This window comes from Triticum aestivum, chromosome 3A, assembly GCF_018294505.1.
Source record: "Triticum aestivum cultivar Chinese Spring chromosome 3A, IWGSC CS RefSeq v2.1, whole genome shotgun sequence".
Classification (NCBI taxonomy): domain Eukaryota; kingdom Viridiplantae; phylum Streptophyta; class Magnoliopsida; order Poales; family Poaceae; genus Triticum; species Triticum aestivum.
Genome location: NC_057800.1, coordinates 566,655,315 through 566,672,688, shown reverse-complemented (window position 1 = coordinate 566,672,688; position 17,374 = coordinate 566,655,315). Strand labels below are relative to the sequence as shown.

The window sequence follows — 17,374 nt, the reverse complement described above, 5'->3', positions numbered from 1 at the left end:
TTTTCTGTAAAAACAAATCAATTTTAAGCCAACGCTTTATTTTCTTTCTAGATTCGCCACTGGATGGACCAAGAACGCGATGCACAATCGACTGACAGGTAGGCCCCATGACTTATAGGAAGATTAACAAAAGATAAAAAATGGAACATGCAAGCTGCGAAGTCATACCTCTCCCCTTTGGACCAGGGCCAAGCTTTGAACTGTCCGTGCATGCATGTCGCTCGTCCTATCGCGCATCTGCCTGCAGCGTGCGCCACCTCAGCTACGTACTCCCTCCCTCCCTCCCTCCCGCATGCGCAACCGCCATCTCTTCCTGACAATAAATCCTTGCTCGCTCCCTTCCCTCGGCTTCCGTTTCCTCAAAAGAGTACCCTCCAGATCCACTAGACAGAGACCCTACCCCGGGGTGGCGCCTGGCTCGGTCCGGGAGAAGAAGGCCTAGATCCACTGGCCTAGGTGGAATAATTCTGGGAGAAGAAGATGGTGACCATGAAGCTGGGTTCCAAGCCAGACATCTTCGTCCTCGAAGGCCTCACATGGTTACCCCCCTTCCTCATTTCATATACTCCTATTAGTTGATTACTCCTCTCCCTCGGTTGATTTTTCTAAGCCGCGCGCTGCACTTGGAGATGCAGGATTACTCTCAATGTTTGATCGAACATGGTTTGGTACATGTGAATCTTTCTCTAGGCACAACTGGTTCCATTTTTTATCGTGGGTTCATATCATCACGCGTATTCAGACGCCAATGAGTCCTGAACGTTCGGAATTTGCCCATGGCAAATCAAACTTCTTTTTCTTTTTGCAATTTGCATATGCGAGGGATAAAAAATTTAGTTGGTAAGCATGGCGGATATCGATTGTGCAGAAAATGTAATGCCCATTGTAAGGTAAGTTCCATTGGCGAATCAAATCCAATCTTATGCATGCGCTGAAGAAATTATCGCGCGCCACAAAACACATCACATAGGTTTATCCCATTCAGTATCGTTCACGTCGATCTAAGATCCGATCCACATATACTACTCCCTCCGTAAACTCAGAGGGAGTACTTACTTATCAGTCGCAGTTTCAAGATCACGAGCACGTACACGGATGCAAATTTGATGAGAATTCCAGATGTTTACGTGATCCATCCATCTTGACTTTTGCCCAGGAGATGCATGACCGAGCTCGAGAGCGATGTCGTCGTGGAAGTAGGAGACATGTCCTTTTATCTCCACAAGGTTAGCACGATCGAGTGTGTCGCCGTCACATTTCGCATTCACCAACTGAACTGCACAAACCGATCGATTGCGCGCGTTAATGTGACTAACTAACGGTGCATCGATCGTCATTATGAGCATGCAGTTCCCGCTGTTGAGCCGGAGCGGCGTGCTGCAGCGTCTGATCAGCGAGTACCAGCCGCCGTCGGACGGCGGCGGCATGTGCACGCTGCAGCTGGACGACATCCCGGGCGGCGCCAAGGCCTTCGAGCTGGCGGCGCGCTTCTGCTACGACGTCAAGATCGAGCTCAACGCGCTCAACGTGGTGTGCCTCCGGTGCGCCGCCGAGTACCTGGGCATGACGGACGACTACGCGGAGGGCAACCTGATCGCGCAGGCCGAGTCGTTCCTCGCCGACGTGCTCGCCAACTGGAAGGACTCCGTCAGGGCGCTGGAGACCTGCGAGGGCGTGCTCCCGGCCGCCGAGGACCTCCAAATCGTCCCCCGCTGCATCACCGCGCTCGCCTCCAAGGCCTGCGCCTCCGACGCCGCCGCCTGGTCCACCCACGGCGCCAAGGGCGCCAGCCTCGACAGGGACGCGCTCTGGAACGGCATCGGCTCGGGCGACACGCCGCGCGGCGCGGCGGCAGCGGCCGCGGCCTCGGCCATGGACTGGTGGTACGAGGACGTGTCGCTCCTGAGCCTGCCCATGTTCAAGCGGCTGATCCAGGCCATGGAGGCCAAGAGCATGCGCGCCGAGAGCATCGCCGGCGCCATCATGTTCTACGCGGGGCGGCTCCTCCCGGGCCTGAACCGCAGCGCCAGCTTCAGCAACGCCAGCTTCGGCGGCGACTACGGCGGGATCGCCGGCAGCCGTAGCGCCACCCCGCGCTCCGCCACCGCCAGCCTCTCCGGGACGTCCGACGGCGACCAGAGGTACTTCCTGGAGGAGATCATTGCGCTGCTGCCGACCAAGAAGGGCGTCACCTCCACCAAGTTCCTGCTGGGGCTGCTCCGCACGGCCATGCTCCTCCACGCCAGCCCGCTGTGCCGGGAGAACCTGGAGCGGCGCATCGGCGCGCAGCTGGAGGACGCCAGCCTCGAGGACCTGCTGGTGCCCAACCTCGGCTACACCGTGGACACGCTGTACGACATCGACTGCGTGCAGAGGATACTGGACTACTTCATGTCGTCCATGGACGGGCTGGGGACCGGGTACACGTCGCCGGCGCTGGCAGAGGACGGGAGCCAGCTGGGGCTGCCCCACGCCGCGACGCCGCCCGCCGTGGCTCCGATCGCCATGGTGGCCAAGCTCATGGACGGGTACCTCGCGGAGGTAGCGCCGGACACCAACCTGAAGCTGGCCAAGTTCCAGGCGCTCGCCGCCGTGGTGCCCGACTACGCGCGGACCGTCGACGACGGCATCTACCGCGCCATGGACATATACCTCAAGGTCACAACAACTCACAGGCACATCCCGGTTTGCTCCGTTGGCATTTCATCACTGTCTCTCTCTCTCTTACTTAACATTTGAGGCGCGTGCGTGCAGTCGCACCATTGGCTGTCGGAGTCGGAGCGGGAGCAGCTGTGCCGGCTGATGAACTGCCAGAAGCTGTCGCTGGAGGCGTGCACGCACGCGGCGCAGAACGAGCGGCTGCCGCTGCGGGTGGTGGTGCAGGTGCTCTTCTTCGAGCAGCTCCGCCTCCGCACCTCCATCGCCGGGTGGTTCTTCGTGTCGGACAACGCCGCCACGGCCACCGACGGCGCGCACCTGCACCACCCCGGCAACGCCGGCGCCATCGTCCCCAAGGGCAGTGCCGTCGTGGACAGCGGCGCGGCCGGGCAGGACGAGGAGGTGGTGATGGTGACGCCCGAGGGGAAGGGAAGCGAGACCATGAGCAACGTGAAGGCGCGGGTGTCGGAGCTGGAGAAGGAGTGCGTGAGCATGAAGCAGGAGATCCGGCGGCTCGGGAAGCCCAGGAGGTCGTGGAGCATCCTCACCAGGAAGTGCGGCTTCGGAGCCAAGGTGCAGCAGGCGCAGCCTGCCATGAGCGGCAAGTAGAGAGAGGCGCCCCGAAAAGTAGGGTATGAAATCTCAGCTCACGTCAGAGTTATAGATTCGGCTCCCATTTTCATTTGTTTAAAGGTAGTAATGGCTATATTTAACAGACTAGATATATAGTGTGATGTAATGCAATAACATGCTTCAGCTCTGCATGGGGCGAAATAAACTAGTTTTAGCACTTCACATACATTAACCATAATATAGTGACATTGCAATCAAGCTCGTCAGAATAGTGATGGTGGAAGTTGTATCTCCCAAAAGATTAAGCTACATATAAAGCACATGGATCTGGGGCCTAGAAAAGGAATGAAGCACTCCTATATATTACAAGAATGCAAGAAGATCTATAGCTACAGGTATTCTCTCTCAGCCACCCACAGATATGTATAGGGATGTACAAAGACAAGACGCCATCACCGACTGGCACATCCTATTCTCATCCATTCATCAGCGAGACCGCTCTATCAGAAGGCAGATCTCATAGCACCACGTGCTGCCTCTTGCCTCATCTGAGCAGCCTTTCCACTTCCACGGAAGTACATGTATACTTGCTGCATTCAGAGCGACCAAGTTCAGAATGATAATCTCTCTCGGGGAAGGAAACAGAAGGCACGGCAAAAGGTTATGCATAAACGCACCTGGATGACCACAATGCTGAGCAGTGCTTCAAGGCAGAACAGTCCGAATCCAACAAAGTAAAATATCTGCCAGGAGAAAATGTAGAGACAACGTAAATGACTAGTCATCTACAGGGGAGACTGGCTCAAAAAGAAAAAATCTACAGAGGAGACGCGGGTGTGGAAAATGCTTCATCAAACACCCAGAAAAGCAGTCATGCCAAATTAACTCGAGATAGACAGAAATACTTACCCCCACAATAGCGTTGCTGCCTATGACGTCAATTGCCGGCAAAAACCCACTGTAACACCAGAAACAATACGACAGGCAAAGTTAGATAATGTGAATGAGTTGTAGATAAGAGGAGAGATGATACCCACCTATCTATGATTTGAAAAGAGAGCGGATAGTCTGAAAGCTAAGTATTCTTAACATGAACAGTTTAGAGCAGCAACCGAATTGATCCAGGCAATGCTACCCTAAAAAATAGCAACACCACCTAATCAGTGCTGGAAGTGCTATACGTGACAATGTACTCAGTAGGTGGTGTTGCTATTCTTTCGGGTAGTATTACCTGCATCAATTCGGTCGTGTACCGACTGTCAATCGAAATCTTTGTAGAGACTGATCCCACCCACTAAGTAATTTCTCTCAGTTTAGTAAGTAGTAGGGTGTGTACCCTTAGTCAGCACATCCAGCATATGTAACAAAGGAGCCACAACGGCTTTGGTGGTGGTGCCTTTTATCAGTAAATACTTGTGTATGGTAAAGATACTGAAGAATAACAACACACAAAATTCTTTTACGATGCATTCAGTGTGCCCAAACTTTGCAGCTTAGCCAGAATAAGTGAATAACTACCATATTTACGCATGGCACAAACAGAAGTAATTTCAATTATACATAAGTGATGTAACACTTACGCGATAGATTTTCCTTTGAAAGGAAATGGGGGAGACACAGCTGACCAGATGCAGAATATTATATGGATCTGGAAGGGGCAAAGATAATTAGCAATGAATGGAATATTAACTCGTCGCAAAAAAAAGAATCAAATATCAACAAATGCATCACAGATGTGGAAACCATTTAGTCTAGAAGAGTAATACTAGATGGCAAGGTTGTTACCAAGTACAGCAGAAAAAACCATCCAAACTTCAGAGCGCTTTCAGTCCTGTAACATGAATTCAGTAGCATAAGGTGTAAAGATATACAAAGAAGCGACTTGTAACAATAACAAAAGCATATGCATGTACACAAACCTCATTGCATTATAAAGCGGCCGATACCATAGCACATAGGCCCCAGGGACACCAGAGATGAAGTAGATAATTGCTAGCAACCAGATGACAACACCTATCGAAAGGAACCGCCAGACTTGTTTCAGGTGCCAGGGCAGATAGCAGTTGATCCACAAGATGTAGACAGTAAGGTACTACTAAGCCATACCTGCCCCTTTAATCCATGCTGCGGTAGTTGCAATGATGTTCCAAAAGAGGCATAACGTCAATCCTGCATGGCATCAAAATTTGCAGAAATCAGCAGTCTGTGCCAATGCATGACAATCTTAGACTCGAATCTCCTAATTCTAATATCTGCTGCCCATCTGGGCCCACCATTATTTGATTACTAGCATTTTTTGGACATTTTTTCATGACCATTGGAAGTTTAAGCCCAATCCAAAAGAAGAGAAATCACCAAATTCTTATGCTTTAGTAATAATATTTAGATTAGAAGAATTATATTTTCGTAATAATTCATAGTTACAAAGTACAGATTGTCAACATAAGGGAAGTTTGTCGAAGTTTTGAAATACTAATCTTGTTTTCTCATGCCACTTCTCAGAAGACAATGGCAGATTCACACCCTAGGAGATGATATGGCAATCACATTGATCCAGGTGAAGTAAGTGCATTAGTTGGACAGTGTGAATGTGAATGTGAGTTCCCCAGTAAAAATAGTGTTTGCAATATTTGAATAGAAGTAAAGATCTACAAAATGATGGTTTAGAAGATATTTTGAGGAGAGGTGAAAGAAGAACTAACACTTACCCAACAATGAACAAAATGCAAGGTACTGCATCCTTTGTAGGTGGATTGGTATCTCATTTGAAATGTCATGATGAATGATGGGCATAAATGGTGGCCAGTTTTTCGTTTCAATGACAATACCAGCTGCAAATGAAAAGGAAGATAGTATGACACTGAGAGGCAGGGTAGTGAAATATGGAACTGTAACAACAAGAACATAATGATAAAATTAGCTGGAATAGCCTTTCACTGAATCATTCAAGGTCTTAACTGAAGTTGACCCGAACAAGTTTCCAGATAAATATCCTCATTAATCAACTTGGGCCAATATCTTACCTACTACCTCTTCCCATCAATATCATGGCTAGAAATATACAAAAGAATAACTGCATCAGCTATAGGAAGAACTATATACCTCTAGCTGCAGCTTCTTCCCTTCTTTTAAGTTCCTGGTTTCAGGAAGATATAAATATCAGATAGTACAGTTAAAGAAAGAATTACAAGTGAATGCTCATGAGCACATCTGGGCTGTTTCAATCGTGTGAAACGTTGTCGAGAAAGGTTTTACTGATTACGTAGAACCACTGCTAACTCTTGATTCAGCATATTGTACATTCATAAGAATTCTATCATCTGATTGTCTGGGTTAATGAAGAGATGATGGCTATATGAAACCTTTTCATACAATAGGCAGTTTCCACAAGCACAACCACCCTTCACCTCATAGGGCTATAAGCGTCGGCATGGAGATCCCATGGTTTTATCTCACAATGGCATGAGGCAAGCACTGTCAATGATCTGATAAATAGTTAGAGCAGTAATGACTATAAGGGAGCCTTAGGTAAATCCATGTCAATCACAGCACACCAGTTTTCATGCTGCATCATGGTTACTACTTCAACAACTCTGGACAAGGCCATATAAACTTTGTTGGCTATATCCGTGTACGTATCTAAGCACAACGATTTGTCAGTATCTGGGAAGCTTCACAAAGTTTCATCCAGGAGAACTTAAGGTTTTACTTTAGCATAGGGGATTTTGATCACTGAATGAATTACAAAAGTACGAAACAACTTCTGAATTCACAAAACAATGGTTTGAACAAAGCAATACCAATGACATACAGGATAACATGTGATGTGAGTGTAAAGCTGGAATTTCAAGTTTCAAGCAAAAGACACTTACTCTTTCCCGTTTGTTAAGCTCAGCCTCCTTCGACTGCAGTTCTTTCTCCTTTTGCTTTAAGTCCTACATTTGAAAATAATATACACACGGCATAAGCAATCAAGGACACGCTGTGAAAGAATTCCGTAATCAATTTCAAAATAAATAGTAAAGAATTGACAAGCTCAATTGAAGCACAGGCACCTTCGATGAACCAAGAGGTATGTCCACGGTAGCGCGATCATTATAGAATCCAGCAGGTTCGTGAGGAAGGGGTGGCATCCGAGAATTAGAAGCAGGGGGTACACCTCCTCCCTGCAGAACATCATACATTCGGAAAATCAGCCAAACAATAGTTAAAAGAGAAAAACTACCAGTTTATTAGAAGCTTATGAACAATCAGATATCCTTGTCAGTGAAAGTTGGCACAGCAATCCGAACTGCTGGTATAGATAACGATCCTTGTATTAAATGGAACACATTCAGCGGCAGCAGATCCATAGACACCCGCCAAACTGTGACTAGCACTGGTCACACTGAACGCCAGTACTAAAACAATATTCAGCCAGCAAAATGGTACGAGGTATTTTTCCATTTTGTCGTATGCGGCATATAATTTGGAAGAGCAAATCGCCCAATTCCAAAGCTCTGCACATCTAGTGAACCGCATCGTTGTAATTAGACAAAATTCATCCCAGTTCAAGTACCGATTTCGTGTCTAAGAATCATTTCTACCCTGAAAAACCCCAAAACAAACACGGAAGAAACCGGCAGCCGCCGCCCCTCCCGCTCGCGATCGGCCAGCACAACAGGACACGCGTATAAACGCATCCATCCATCGAATCCCTCTCTAGCCCTGAAGGCAGTGATTCGACCAGATCCACCGGAGCACCCAGACCGGCGAAACGAGGGGTTATAGGCGAAAACCCGCAACAAGCAACTCCACCGGCGATCCGGACCAAATTCGACACCGACGCGACCCAGGGAGCCGAAGACAAGGCGGACTGCGGCGCGGGCGGAGGCCCGGCGCGGGGTACCACGGCGAGGCGGCTAGAAAGTAGAAACGGAGTAGGGGACTCACCGCGAAGGGGTTGACGTCATCCTCGTCGAAGGGGTTGCGGTCGTACCTCCCCGCCATGGCCTCCTCCCTCCCTGGTAGTACTACTCCTCCTCCTCCTCCTCCTCCGGAGGCGGTGGCGGCGGTTGCGGCTGTGGTCGCGGCGGTTTCTCCGGCGAGGGAAAAGTCCAACGCGGCGGTGGCGGGCGAGGGAGCGAGCGACCAACTGCTTTGGACTTCGGCTTTTTCGACAGACGGGGGGGTTATTTACGTGACGCGGTGGGTTTGGAATGTGGATTTGTTGAGGGGGTTTATTTTATACTCCGGCCCTCCTGCCGCCGTGCAAACCTGACTGCCGATGGGTTAGCGCGTACGGGTTCAGTGGCCGACAGGTGGGGCCCGGTGGGGCAAGCGGGACTGGAAGGAAGTGGAAGACTGATTTGTTCTGACATGGCATTCAGGGACAAAAGGGAGCATTAGATGGGGCCTAGCCTAACCCAACATTGCAATGCAGGCTAACCTGGAAACGCCAAGAAATGTTTAGATTCATGTGATTATTTTTTACACAGCACATTAAATTTCTGTGATTATTTTTTACACAGCACATTAAACTTCTCTGATTATTTTTTACAGAGTTGTTGATATTCAACAACTTATTACACAGAATCCCACTTTCTTAGAGCTGAGTTTTAGGAAGGAGGGGGAAAAAACAGCGGGCAGCTGGTGGTAGACTTCACAATATTGTTTCCTTAGCAGCCAAGTATGAGTTCACATTTTTAGGACGATATTCAAACGAGCAGTCCTAGGCAACCAGCTGGTGATCTCATGCTAAACAAAGGAACGGTCAAACGGCCGTACCGTACCAACCTCTGGAGGAGAGATGGTTGTCTTCAAAACTTCTACCACACGGCTAATGGTGGAGCGAACCAGCACCACAGAAAGCGAAGACCGGACCGAACACAGGAGTAAACTAACAGGCGTTTTTTCCATCCATTCATCCATCTCCACTCCCTCGGTCGTCCGTCCGGGGCTGTCCATGCAGTAAAATGGGGGCTAATTACAGACTGATGAACAGCCAAGCTCTCTCGCTCACTCGCTCACATGTACAACAGGGGACAACAAACAATTACACCACCACCACAACAGGCTACCCCGCCCCGCCACCATATGGCACTTCCATTTTCTGTAACAAAAAGAATGGTATCTACTCTGACGGTGTGAACTTGAGCTTCCGGCTAGTTTCAGAAGACCACCAGGTCTTGCAAAGACATGTTCAGCTCTTGAGCAAGCTGCGCCGACTGGCCGCTCCGCCTGCGCCAACAAGAACAAGAGAAGAAGCAAAATTGCAGACCGTCAGATACGCTTGTTGCTCATCGTAGCGCAACGTTCGCTGGTTGCAGTGGTACACAAAAGAAGCCGAAGAGCACGCATGAAAACAACTAGTGGTGTCTGGTGAAGGGAGGGAGAGGGATTACGTCATCAACGGGTGTAGAGCTTGCACAATCTTTTGCAAATGGTTAAAACACCGGGTGCAACGCTGCAACCTGCACATGGCATCACACAAATTGGTTACTGCCCTGGTTATATATATATATATCTCTAAAGAATATAAAGGCCCCAGCTAGGGTAATATGCTACTGATGGCTGCAGTTCATTCATTTAGGGCAACAGTTTCGGTAAAGCATATGTTCGGGGCCAACTTGCCACCTCACACCGAGTTCATTGGTAGGCTTGTAGCAACACAAGTTTTTGCAGCATCCCTCTTACTCTTAGCAACACTCAGCTCCCTTCCCCGAGTGAAGTTGAGCATACCTCTGTTCAGCTTGAAGATCTACTCCAACAGGTGAACTACTTGACAATGTTGAATGAATAACCGGTCCAAAAATCTTTATAAGATCCAATAACATCTCCAAAGCAACAATAGCATGCCTGCAAATTTGAGGCAGACGTAATTAGAAGACACAATAATTACTGCTAAACTAACCATTTCCTACAGTAGGATGCCACGCCAATATAAGCATTCATTCACATATTGCAGGATAATTATATGGGTCTGAAAAATAAAGATGATCTTCTGTTTCAACAGTACAGATTTGCAAGATATAGCATTGGCATCTTCTTGGGCATGCATGGGTACATGTGCATCTGTGTTACTATCAGGTGTGCTACCTTTCAGTTTTGCTGTTCAGTAACCCGGCAAGAACAGGCAGAAGGCTTGAGAAAATATCTAGGTTGAAAAGACCAAGTTTTCCCTTGAGAGTACTAACAACATCAGCTTGAACCTGTTCGAATTCAACAATTAGTAGCTAAAAACAATGTGAAGAGCATCATGTACAACCATCATACATCTGAGGAAAAACTTACAGCAATATCAGGCAACTTTGCGACCGCAGCAATTGCTCCTTTGATGCCATTTAGGTTAAAGACATGCCGCATCATCTGAACACATTAGGGTTAGTACTAGTATTATATTGGCAACACTTTACAAGAACACGCTAGCGTTAATTTTTAGGTGACTAATCAACATCACTTTACAAGAACATGTACTCATTCCATACACAGCCTACAAGACGGGAAGGATAACAACCTACATTTATCACATGTCATTCAATCGTAGGCAGATGTTAATGTTAAGCTTTGTACTGAAGAAACTACAGAAAGTTAAGCCAATTTCCCACATCTCCAAGTACATGGATTTCGCCAGATGGGTGTGAATTCTTTTAGGGTGCATGGCATGTATTTTGATTTCTAGTAACCTGCACTGATATTGTCAACCTATGTTTCAAATTTGTTGCTTCCATATGGGTCATTTCTCAAGCCCCAAGTAAATCAAGCTAAAGTTCATAGAAGAATAACAGAAAACCTGTTGACATCCACAAGCTGCATCAACAAATAAACTTGACAGGGTTTGCAAGATTTCCCATCAACTTGTTGGGCGTAAGTTCCCTGGGCTAGTAAGAAACAGATGTTCGCAAGTAAAGAACAGAAGAATCACCTCTAGCTTTGTCAACCGAGATTTTACAACATTTATAAATTCATCATGGTTCCGCACCAAATCGATTGGAGTCGTCATCTCGTCCACTGTTGGCAAGTCCCTTTCATATGTGCGACTTGCTTCTGCCTGTCAATTACAATCACCGCAAACCAAATAAGTTGGACAGCAAAATGAATCACAAACACTAGAGAACATCAAATGATAAAAATATAACAATAGTATAGCCATATTTGTTTGACTTGTATTCTGTACAAAGTTTCTGAAAATACTATAGCTGCAGCCTTCCAGCCACATACTAGCATATTGTAACTCCAGAACACATTAAGTCAGTGACTGCCCCCATATATCTTATATCTGGTTTCTGAACAAATTTCATCATTACTTGTATCTCCAAATGACTAGTAGGGGTTCTGGATTTTACATTATCATAACATGCACAGACAAAGTATGAATGAGTTACTAATTGAGAACCAAATAAGATTATAGTAGGGATTTGATACAGTAACTATGTAAGGAGTTCTTAAACATTAAGCATTTCTTAATACCATTATACTGATGATTCTTAAACATTAAGCATTTCTTAATATCACTATACTGATGATTCATAAGGATAAAATCATATTGAAAGTTAACTACAGTAAAAACATGAAAGCATACCGAACTGGTGGGAGGGCTATCAGCTTTCATTGTATGATCACCACTAGAGCCAGTTGGCGATGAACAATCAATGCTAGAACTCTCTCTCTTTTCAAATCTCTCAACAAGAGACTTAGTTTTTCCTAACGGCACAGCAACTGCAAAAGGAGTTGACAATATCATTAGAAAATTATATTTACGCCAAGTAACCTCAAGCTTCAGCATGGATACAAGATTGCTCTAGATAACATCAGTTAACACACACACACACACACACACACACCTCCTCTAACATATTTGACCCTGGCTGTTCCTGTCGTCGAGCACGGTGATTCATATGCTGCTGTAAAAAGAGCTATAATGTTAAATTCCCAAAATGAACAAAAGCGCAGCGCTTGAATGCTTAAGAACAAAGAAAGAGCAATACCCTTGTCATCATTTGACTGCACCGGATGATCAAATGATACTATTCTGTCCATCTTTTCTGCTATTTGTCTAATTTCTCCTTTATCAGTACTGTCAGATTCTTCTTTCTTGTCATTTGGAGTTAGTCCAAAGGAGAACTTTAACCCAGACAAACCCTCCGAGCAAACATCAGGCTCAGCGAGCATGGATTTTACTGAGCTGACACTATCACTAGTACCGCCACTAGGTAAACGTTTTCTCAAGTGCACTGGACTGTAAAAATCATCTGGGACTGCAGTTCTGCCTCCAATTCCTCTATGAATACTGCCTGCTGATTTGTCCTCCAAAATGTCTCTAGGAACAACAACAGGCACAGAAACAGCCTGTGATGTAGTGTAAATATCTTTTACAGCTACCGACTCTGTAGGCGGAGCTTTTTTAGTGATCGAAGAATTAATAGCCATCCCTGTACGAGATAATAATTGGATGTCCCGCTGTCCGAAACTGCGTTCTGCTGTTTTTAAATTTGTGGAAGGACTATCGACGGGCTTCATACGTCGTACTGGAGTAGATGGTTTGACAGATGAATCAGGTCTTCGAGGAATGCTGCTGCTCCTATCTTTCTTTATTTTGTCTGTACTTCCTGGAGTTAAATGTAAGGCCCGAACTCTGCTTTCAGCTGATATCAATAAGACATATTGTCACTATTCAGTGTGGAATACTTAGATAAAGTTAGTCATTTCAGTGCAAACTTAAAAATATATTGATAATTTAAAGCCATACCAATTCCTGACTCCTGGACTTTGTACATGTTTTTTGGATGTGATGTTGCTACAGCACGAATGGGCTTCGTAGTGCTACCATTCGGTTTCACAGGATTATCATCCACAGAATCCACAAGCTCAGCAAAAAAATTTGCTTTCGGCAAAACACCAAGAGCATAGGGTTCAATGAGCTGGGTCAAAAGATAAAAGTTAGGACATACAAACAAAGGTACATATTACATGCAAAGAATGACACTCACTGATATATCAGCAACCCAAACACCAACACGGCGTTCATGGTACGAGCATCCCAACAGTTTTCCTTCGTAAATACTAAGGTCAGCTAAATTGTTCCATCGCATGTCAACAGCATCATGGCATCTTACTGGTTCCCAAGAGAATACCTGAAGATGTCCATGTAGTCAGCAAATGCCATGCAAGCAATATCAATAGAACACATGAAAATCAGACCTACCTTTAAGCTTTGCTCTAATCCGCAGAAAAGGGTTTTTCCATCTGGGTGAAAGACCATAGAACGTACACCAGTATCCTGGAATAAAAGATGCTTGTAAAGTAAATAAATCTATCATAACAGGAAGGTGAATGTGCGCTCACCATGCACGTTTTAATACAGGAACAAAAACAAATGCAGAAGAGCAGTAAGCAACTTCAGTATATATATAAAAGCATCACTGAAAATAACTCAAACAATCAATCACAGAGAAATGTGAGAAGGGGCATCATCAACCTTTTCAAGTACTTAAAATGGAATACAATATATTTTCCTCAAACTTGTTTCAAGGAATTCCTATGGTGCCAATTTGAAAAGAAAAAAAGAAATAGATGCAGAAATATCAGCCGCAGTGAGCAACTACTGTATTTGGATACCATGCATATTGCATACAACGTAATTGAGGATTCGTAGCTTATGCCTTTATGGTTTAACAATTGACAATGTTCGACTTGCACAAAAATGAAATGGTATAAGAAAATCACTTGCAAGTACCTCGGGTCCGGCAGAACCTATCAATTCAAAAGTCTCAAGATCCCAAAACTTCACAGTTCGATCAGCTGAGCCTGGAAAATAACAGTAAACAGACTGAGAATATACTTCAGCTTTCTAAAACAGTAAAACTTCAGTAGTTATAGTTAGTCTAACAACACACATTTTTCCAAGCCAAAAAGATGTTTCTAACTATATTACACAATTAAAATGGGATTCCTCGGACAATTAGAACTTGTTCTTAGATCATACTAAACAATAAACAATTCTTGATGATTTATGTTGCATTACAAAAACAAAATATGCTCTCTCAAAAATCTTAACACTTCTAACATTTGGAAGGAAAAGTCAGTACCTGTTGCAAGCAAAAATTCTTGAGGATGAAAATCAATGCATCGGATTTGTCCACTGTGGAACTTGAAATCATGTAAGAGCTTTCCAGCTGTCAGATCCCACACCTTCACAATGTTATCTTCTCCACCGGTGACGATCCATCGCCCATCAGGTGTAAATCGGATTGATTTAATTGCTCCTCTGTGACCCTTGTATGTATGAAGGCATCCTTTTTTCTTTATATCCCAGATCTTGAGATCTGTATCTGAAGAACCAGATGCAAAAAATTCGCCGAATGGATGGAATTCAACAGCAGTGCAACTTGACCTATGCCCAGTGAGAGACCGCACAACTGCATTTCAATTCAAAACAACAACCAGACATCTACTTTCAGCAAAAGCATAGTTTACAGTCTACCAAGACAAGCACTAATGTTATGAAAACACCCTCCCAAAAGACCTTATGCTTTCAGCTGCTATTGAGAACATTAGCTCAGCTGAGAAATTCATAGTGTACTCATGTTTCGTATGATCACCAAAGACATTTGACAAAGATTTCAACGATTCTTGCGTCTATATTACTACATATAAAGTCAAGGCACTCAGCAATTCAAACTCACCCACTCTGAAATATATAAATTTTGTGATGAACACACAAGATACCATATAATGCAATTTCCATGCTCAAAAGCTGGTTACAATGAACAGACAATTTAAAGGAAAAAGAAAGACAGTAGATATAACCCTCTTCTGGGGGCTTTATATAAGCACTAACCACACCTTTAGCTTCTTCCAAGTCCCAGAGCTTGATGGAGCCATTTGATGAGCCAGCAAGCACAAGCACCTCTGCTGTATCAAACTCTACAGCCTCAACCGAGCTTGTGTGGCCCGACAAGCTCTGTGCAAACAACAGACGCCCATTGAAGAACACAACATGAGTCAAATTATCAAATAGCCAAAGAGAACTGTAGTATCATGCTCATAATGTCATAGGGCACAAACCAGGAGAGGAGTCTGCTTGCCAATTGCCCACAGGTTGACGTTGCGGTCACTGCCACCAGTAATGAACACACGGCTCGACTTCTTGCCGATGGCCAAGGACCTCACTTCAGCATCGTGCGCCACAAACTCCTCTAGTTTCAGATTACTGGTTAAGGAGGAGTCAAGTTTGAGAACCACAGATTTTCAAAGCCTTATATTGACTTTCCTGCATATAAAAGTATTAGTTGGCAAGTTGTGCATACTAAATCATCCTTTGACATGACATATAAGTGCCTTATGTTTAGTGAACGTGCAGGTAAGCAGTAAGAACAACCCAATCAACTATACATTACTCATATGTGTTGTTAGGTAAGCTGAAAGGCAAATCACCCCCAACCATTTTTCTAGTTGACATAATTATGCTGTAGTTTGGAAAGTGAGGTGATATGCATGGTAAGGACAAGTGCAGATAAAGCATGTTGCACCGAAAGAAAAAAGACGTTTGTGACTTGATTCCTTACCACAAAATTTCGTCTCGAGGAACTATTGAAGTATGGGTTTGAACTGTTCGTTGGTCCTTCAACAATAACTTGGATGTCTTTGATTCCAAGAACTTTAATATGAATTTTGGAGGATTATGCTCCTAAAGAATTTATTCTACAGGGCTTACATAACAACTTTTCCTATGGACCACTACGCAGCCCCAGAGGAAAATTTCCATTGAGCCCAACCACATGGGGAATTTTCCTTTGTGTCTATGACAACTATGAAAAATACACCATCCACATTACTGTTTTTTGACTAAATCATCCTAAGCATGTCAGCATTTGGTCTTTACTCCTATTATTGCTTTTTGTGGGGGAGCATTTGGGATTTCCCATTAGTAATAGCTGCTTGAAAGACAAAATATAAGGGAGCGTTTGGATCGCTTGCCAGCTTACCTCGCTAGGCAAGGCAATCCTTGCCGACGGAGGCGAGCCGATTTGGCTAGCTCGGTCAACCGAAGAAAAAGCTGGAAACCGCAGGATACGAGGCAGGCTCGCTCGGGAACCAAATCCCTCGCTTCCTTGCTGAGCCAGGCTAAGCCAACGCTTGCCGGATAACCAAACACTCCCTTGATTACCAGGCATTGCCAGCCTAAATTGTGGCAAAAGGGGGGAAGCTACAACGCTCAAGGTTTAGCTTAGTAGTTGCTTCAAGAAATGGGGGTGTTCCTGTAACACCCCTTTCTAATCAACGGATTTGGCAGCTCTCCTGCCAACATTCCAAAGAGAAATGGCAGAGCCTTCGTTGACGTAGCTTGCCAAGAAAGGGGAAACAAAAGGGGGTAAATCTTTTCTCGCGAATCTATCCCCCCCCCCCCCCCCCCCCCCGTTGCTTCGACAAACCGCGAACCAGAAGAGAACACACGAATTTGCGGGGGGAATATCAATCTCCGTCCGCCGGCCCGCAAATGCCCACCCGGATTACTCGAAGAGACAGTTGCCTCTTGCGGCCCCCGTGAGCGAAATCGAACCAAGAACAGGAGTCGTGAACCAAGAGCAGCTCTCGGAGCGTAAGCAGACAAAAAAAAAGGATACGGAACTTGTAGCCGCGCTTCTCGGGGTCCATCCCCCCTCCGCCTCTCCCCCGCTCCGGGCCGCCGGCCCCCGGGCGCTGGCCCTGGGGTCGCCGTGCAGTGGACGACGACGAGTAGAGGACGAGTGGAGCAGGGGCGGGAGCGGGGTTGAGAATTTCGGATCCGAGTGGTATGTGGAGGGGGCGAGCGAGACGAGAGCCGCTTCGCCTTTCTCTCCCCGCTCTCTCTCTCTCCCTTGCTCGCAGTCGCAGCAGTGAGAAGGATGGGTGTGGAGCGGCGTGGGTGGGTGGGAGAGTGGAGTTTTTGTCGTCCTTTCTCTCTCCTGGGTCCTCCTGCCCCTTCCCCTTGGCTTCGCTTTTGGTCTCGTTTCTTTTCTTTTTTGTACCAAAGCGCAATAAAGGAAAGAGGTTCCTCTTCTCGCGTTCGTTGCTGTTGGAAGGGAACGGAAGAGAGACGGCCCAAAAGTTGAAACGAATAAAAACCTCTCTTGCACGGCCTTGCTGTGGAAAGGGATAATCTCCTGACCTTTTATGTTAGCGC

The 17,374-nt window shown here is 45.9% G+C and overlaps 3 protein-coding genes across 5 annotated transcripts; 1 reads left to right on the top strand and 2 right to left on the bottom strand.

The window, feature by feature from the left end:
- Positions 1-308: 308 nt before the first annotated feature.
- LOC123062246 (BTB/POZ domain-containing protein At5g03250) lies at positions 309-3,453 on the top strand. The gene is made up of 4 exons (XM_044485691.1): positions 309-539; positions 1,157-1,226; positions 1,351-2,658; positions 2,755-3,453. Exons 1-4 carry the CDS (start codon positions 481-483, stop codon positions 3,265-3,267), a joined length of 1,950 nt encoding a protein of 649 aa, XP_044341626.1. The 5' UTR covers positions 309-480; the 3' UTR covers positions 3,268-3,453.
- Positions 3,433-8,461, bottom strand: LOC123062247 (secretory carrier-associated membrane protein 2). Its single transcript, XM_044485692.1, has 12 exons — positions 8,164-8,461; positions 7,287-7,397; positions 7,104-7,166; positions 6,334-6,367; positions 5,940-6,062; positions 5,338-5,400; positions 5,151-5,244; positions 5,017-5,062; positions 4,812-4,879; positions 4,141-4,189; positions 3,909-3,974; positions 3,433-3,821 (listed from the first exon to the last, which is right to left on the bottom strand). Exons 1-12 carry the CDS (start codon positions 8,218-8,220, stop codon positions 3,735-3,737), a joined length of 861 nt encoding a protein of 286 aa, XP_044341627.1. The 5' UTR covers positions 8,221-8,461; the 3' UTR covers positions 3,433-3,734.
- Positions 8,462-9,105: 644 nt separating this feature from the next.
- On the bottom strand, positions 9,106-17,135 carry LOC123062245 (katanin p80 WD40 repeat-containing subunit B1 homolog KTN80.1). 3 transcript variants are annotated; one of them, XM_044485688.1, is made up of 17 exons: positions 16,836-17,135; positions 15,277-15,407; positions 15,055-15,172; positions 14,298-14,627; positions 13,946-14,016; positions 13,415-13,489; positions 13,200-13,343; positions 12,959-13,130; positions 12,198-12,854; positions 12,054-12,113; positions 11,792-11,928; positions 11,135-11,260; positions 10,504-10,578; positions 10,309-10,421; positions 9,952-10,068; positions 9,615-9,683; positions 9,106-9,450 (listed from the first exon to the last, which is right to left on the bottom strand). In XM_044485688.1, the coding sequence occupies exons 1-17, from the start codon at positions 16,864-16,866 to the stop codon at positions 9,381-9,383; spliced, it is 2,496 nt and encodes an 831-aa protein (XP_044341623.1). In that variant the 5' UTR covers positions 16,867-17,135; the 3' UTR covers positions 9,106-9,380. The 3 variants fall into 3 exon arrangements, with proteins under 3 accessions (XP_044341623.1, XP_044341625.1, XP_044341622.1); XM_044485690.1 differs by having other exon boundaries at positions 12,054-12,110; XM_044485687.1 differs by having other exon boundaries at positions 12,054-12,854.
- Between the last annotated feature and the right edge of the window lie 239 nt (positions 17,136-17,374).

Bases quoted from the DNA above. Each gene is read 5' to 3' on its own strand.
- LOC123062246 (XM_044485691.1), top strand. From the start codon at position 481: ATGGTGACCATGAAGCTGGGTTCCAAGCCAGACATCTTCGTCCTCGAA. The intron at 1,227-1,350 runs GTTAGCACGATC...ATGAGCATGCAG, and splicing joins TGTCCTTTTATCTCCACAAG to TTCCCGCTGTTGAGCCGGAG. The intron at 2,659-2,754 runs GTCACAACAACT...GCGTGCGTGCAG, and splicing joins CCATGGACATATACCTCAAG to TCGCACCATTGGCTGTCGGA.
- LOC123062247 (XM_044485692.1), bottom strand. From the start codon at position 8,220: ATGGCGGGGAGGTACGACCGCAACCCCTTCGACGAGGATGACGTCAAC. The intron at 5,063-5,150 runs GTTTGTGTACAT...TTCATGTTACAG, and splicing joins CCGCTTTATAATGCAATGAG to GACTGAAAGCGCTCTGAAGT. The intron at 3,822-3,908 runs GTGCGTTTATGC...CTCTGAATGCAG, and splicing joins TCAGCATTGTGGTCATCCAG to CAAGTATACATGTACTTCCG.
- LOC123062245 (XM_044485687.1), bottom strand. From the start codon at position 16,866: ATGGACCCCGAGAAGCGCGGCTACAAGTTCC. The intron at 13,490-13,945 runs GTACTTGCAAGT...CTTTTATTCCAG, and splicing joins TAGGTTCTGCCGGACCCGAG to GATACTGGTGTACGTTCTAT. The intron at 9,684-9,951 runs GTATGCTCAACT...TGCCATGTGCAG, and splicing joins GATCTTCAAGCTGAACAGAG to GTTGCAGCGTTGCACCCGGT.